At 36.9% G+C, this 4,293-nt stretch overlaps 1 protein-coding gene across 1 annotated transcript; it reads left to right on the top strand.

Annotated features, from left to right (window-relative positions):
* The first annotated feature begins 2,100 nt into the window (after nt 1-2,100).
* On the top strand, nt 2,101-3,051 carry LOC119042960 (olfactory receptor 4A5). The gene has a single exon (XM_037136775.2). It carries the CDS (start codon nt 2,104-2,106, stop codon nt 3,049-3,051), a length of 948 nt encoding a protein of 315 aa, XP_036992670.2. The 5' UTR covers nt 2,101-2,103.
* Nucleotides 3,052-4,293: the final 1,242 nt, after the last annotated feature.

Genomic DNA, 4,293 nt, shown 5'->3' with positions numbered 1-4,293 from the left:
CTCTTAAAATGCCTCCTGAGTAAAGCCTGGAAGATCCCTTGGGATCAGTCTTCTAACATTTCCTGAAGAAAGAAAATTTTCTGAAGAAGAGTTTTGAAAAAGACTACTAATCTCACTTAATTATCATAATATTCTTATTACTTGTGGATATTATTTCTTTAATATAATTTCTTGTTCTTGATGTGATGCTTTTTTCTTTTGTTTTATTCTATTTAATTCTTTCTGTGATGTGTGGATCCCAGTTTTTCCCCTGTTATTTACTTGTCTCTTGTCAAAATACATCAAAATACATTCTATTACAAGTGAATACTACTACTCATGTGTAATTAGATAAATAATTCTTGAGACATACTATCTTATTTTATGCCTAAATAAGGGTTTATGAATTATAATATTCATTTTATTCTTGGCCTATATCTATAATTATTACTACCTTGACAAAGATCCAAATGATTCCTTGTGATAAATGTTGATAGTGATGCATTCAAGAACATTAATGGGAGCTATCATTTATTGAACCTTCAGTGGGTGCCAGCCAGTATTCTAGGTGTTTACTAGTAATAAAAAAACAACCTAAGAGGCAGGCTCTATTGGTATCCCCATTCTAAAAAGGATGAGACTGAGGCAGAGAAAGGTTTATTCCATTGCCTAAGGTCACATAGTAGTAAGTGGTGAAGCTGGGATTTCAACATAGACAATGGGTCTCCAGAGTCCATGTGATGCGTCACTGTGCTACACTCTCCCCAATAAGAATACACTGAATCGAATAACTTGTAATTGGTATTTGGTCTCTGTAATGATAAAGTGCCACTAATCACTGGGTAGTCTTTTTAAAGGAACAGTTATAGGCTTGGACATTTCTATTTTATTATAAAAATGGGAAAAAGTCAGTAGAATAGAATGTAAGATGGGGTTGCACAAAGAGTGCCATGGAAGGTAAGACTGGACAAGGTTTCTGAGATTGTCTAGTTCTAGCCTTTTATCTTCCAATGAGGAAACTGAGACAGAGATGCAATTACATTTGGAAATGACTCCACCGTATGCCTTTTTACACTGACGTTGGGCTCTTCCCTCAAGTATGCTGAGTTTTAGAACCTGGGTACCAAAGCTCCATTTCTGAGCACTCTCAGTACCTTGCAGGAATCATAAATATAACCATGTCTCATTGTCTTTTTCCTCTCTTTTTAGTGCCTATGTTTTCCTTCCTCAATACCTAGGTCACCCCAAGAGTTTTGAAAAAATAATACCCGCTGGTAATGTAAGAGTTCATGACAGTCACCAGACAGTGAATTTGAAAAATATTTGGTGAAAATCTAAATAGTGTCTGTGTGTTAAGAGTTATAGGATAAAGAATGATTACATGGAGAGAATTACAACTTTAAAAAGCTGATACTATTAAAAAAATAGAAAAATTGCTGACAGTCACAGAGTCCAACTGAGTAATTTCTTTAGGGAACAGTGTGCTAATAATGTCTTGGTTAGATGTACTCGTCTGTAGAAATTTAATGAGAGACCCATGAAGACTGAACATCCTTTGGGACATAAAGGACTGAATATTGCAAATTATCATAATACTAAATTAGTTATTCCAAAAGGGATATTATTTTTTGTGTGACATTAATTTTATTATAAAGGTCCTCACCACAAATGCTATCAACTCAGAGGACTGATATCATGCCAATTTATTTAGAGATTTTGTTTTGCCACCACCAGAGAGTAAGCACATCAGCACACATTGGTGACTAGTATGCCGAGGACTGACAGTTTAACTAGGCTCCAACAAGACACAACTGGCTCTGGGATCTTTGATACTTTTCTCAGTGGACAATCCACTAAGACTAAAGGGAGATTCTCTGACTTGTAGCCCAAACAAAATGATCTGGGGAGAAAAAAAATTGTCAAGGGAAGGTAGAATTGGCTATTAGGAAGAAGAAACTATCAATATTTATCAAGTGTTTATTGTGTGTAAAAGTCATTAGAAAATAAAATAATGAAGATATACTCCATGATATAATTGATGTATTCACAGTGTGTATTTGATTTCATTACAGGTCCCTTCTCCTGACTTCTCTCATTCTGAAAACAGGCTTTAGAGAAGACTGAATGGGACATAGTAACAATGTGACAGATTTTGTCCTCCTGGGCCTCACTCAGGATCCTGGGGGCCAAAAAGCATTATTTGTCATATTTTTACTCACTTACATTGTGACAATGGTGGGCAACCTGCTCATTGTGGTGACTGTTCTAGCCAGCCCCTCTCTGGGCTCCCCCATGTACTTCTTCCTTATCTTTCTGTCACTCATGGATGCAGCATATTCCACTGTCATTTCACCCAAATTGATCATAGACCTACTCTGTGGTCAAAAGACAATTTCCTTCTCAGCTTGCATGGGACAGCTCTTCCTGGAACATCTTTTTGGTGGTGCTGAGGTCTTCCTTCTGGTGGCCATGGCCTATGATCGCTATATGGCCATCTGTAAGCCACTGCACTACATAACCATCATGAATAGACAGGTTTGCATCCTGTTGTTGTTGGGGGCCTGGGCTGGAGGATTTGTTCACTCTGTGGTCCAACTTCTCTTTGTGTACAACCTCCCTTTTTGTGGCCCTAATGTCATTGACCACTTTGTCTGCGACATGTACCCACTATTAGAACTTGCCTGCACTGACACCTACTTCTTAGGCCTCACTGTGGTCGCCAATAGTGGAGTAATCTGTACAGTCATCTTTGTTTGTCTACTAACATCCTATGGAGTCATCCTAAGTTCCCTTAAAAGTCACAGTCAGGAAGGGAGGCGCAAAGCCCTGTCTACCTGTGGTTCCCACATCACGGTGGTTGTTCTCTTTTTTGTTCCCTGCATTTTTATGTATATTAGACCTGTTTCTAACTTTCCTGTTGATAAATTCTTAACTGTGGCTTATACTGTTATCACTCCCATGTTGAATCCTCTAATATACACTTTGAGAAATTCAGAAATGACAAATGCTATGAAAAAACTCTGGTGTAAGAAATTAGCTGTTTACAGAATGAGAATGTGTCATTCATATTGAGAATGAGAATGTGTCATTCTATGTATACTTGTTACTAATTCTGAAGGAACAAACAGGCAGTGCATTCTAAGAATGAATAACTTAGTCAACTCAATGAGTTCTCTTAGAATGCTTTTCTTTATTCATACAAAGATATAAAAAAGTAGAACAAATTATTCTTTGAGGATATAATCAATCTAATACATTAATTCTGAAGGATGAATAAAGGGCACAAGTATTTTTCTTATTATTAGGAAAAATAAACTACATTCACATGGTAACTTTTTTTTTGTTTGGTTACAGTTGTCCTGATTTTTTCCCATTGTTCTTTCCTGCCCCCTACCACTGAACCCCACCTCCCACAATCAATGCCTCCATATTGTCCATGCCCATGTTTCCCTTATTCTTGTTTCTTGGCTTGCCTCTTCAGCTTTTCCCAGCTAACTCTCATCCTGCTCTTCTGTGGTCACTGTTAACTTGGTCTCTATGGTTTATTTTGAAATGGGGCATTAGAAGAGTTCATTTTTCTTTGAAAAGTAAAAAATAAGCTACCTTTAAAAAGTTGCTTCTACCAAAAATAATGAGAATGCAATTTGGCTAATGTTTAGAACAAATTTCTAAGGTTAAAACAGTGGCATGTATGTATATGTGTGTTTATGTATGTATGCATTTATTTATTATTATTGTTCAAGTAAAGTTGTTTCTATTTTAATCCCCCCATGCTTCCATCCCCTACCTATCTGCACCTCCCATGCTTGAACTTACCTCCTTTGCTTTGTCCATGTGTCCATCATACATGTTCCTTGTTGGCCCTTTCCCTATTTTCCCCCAGCATCCCTCTCCTCCATCCCCTCTGGTTACTGTCAGTTTGTTCTTTATTTCTAAATTTTGATGTTTGTTATGGTATGCATACAATAGGTTTTAGCAGCTTCCTTAAGCATTTTGTCTTCCAGATTACTTCTGTTTTTAATGTTGATGCCTGTGCATTTGAAGTTCAGGATGTCTAGATGGGAGATGATACCATATTTGGTTAAATGCACAATCATGAATTAGTTCTGTTAGATGGGATATTGGATATATTGACAGGTTGGGATGAACCCAAAGGGGATGGTGATAATGAAAACAGGTTCTAGCTCTTGATTAGAGTATAGAATACCATACCAATCCAAGATGTAAACATCTTTTCATGCTTTTTCTCACTAGTTATTATGTGCCTTTTTGGCATTCTTCAAAGAGTAGGTGAAGCTTCTTTTGTCTTCATGA

Source organism: Artibeus jamaicensis, unplaced genomic scaffold (assembly GCF_021234435.1).
Source record: "Artibeus jamaicensis isolate MK-2021 breed Jamaican fruit bat unplaced genomic scaffold, CSHL_Jam_final scaffold_614, whole genome shotgun sequence".
NCBI lineage: Eukaryota > Metazoa > Chordata > Mammalia > Chiroptera > Phyllostomidae > Artibeus > Artibeus jamaicensis.
Note: the sequence above shows the minus strand (reverse complement) of the source record. Positions and strands in the feature narration are given on the sequence as shown.

Coding starts and splice junctions, on each gene's coding strand:
- LOC119042960 (XM_037136775.2), top strand. CDS start 2,104: ATGGGACATAGTAACAATGTGACAGATTTTGTCCTCCTGGGCCTCACT.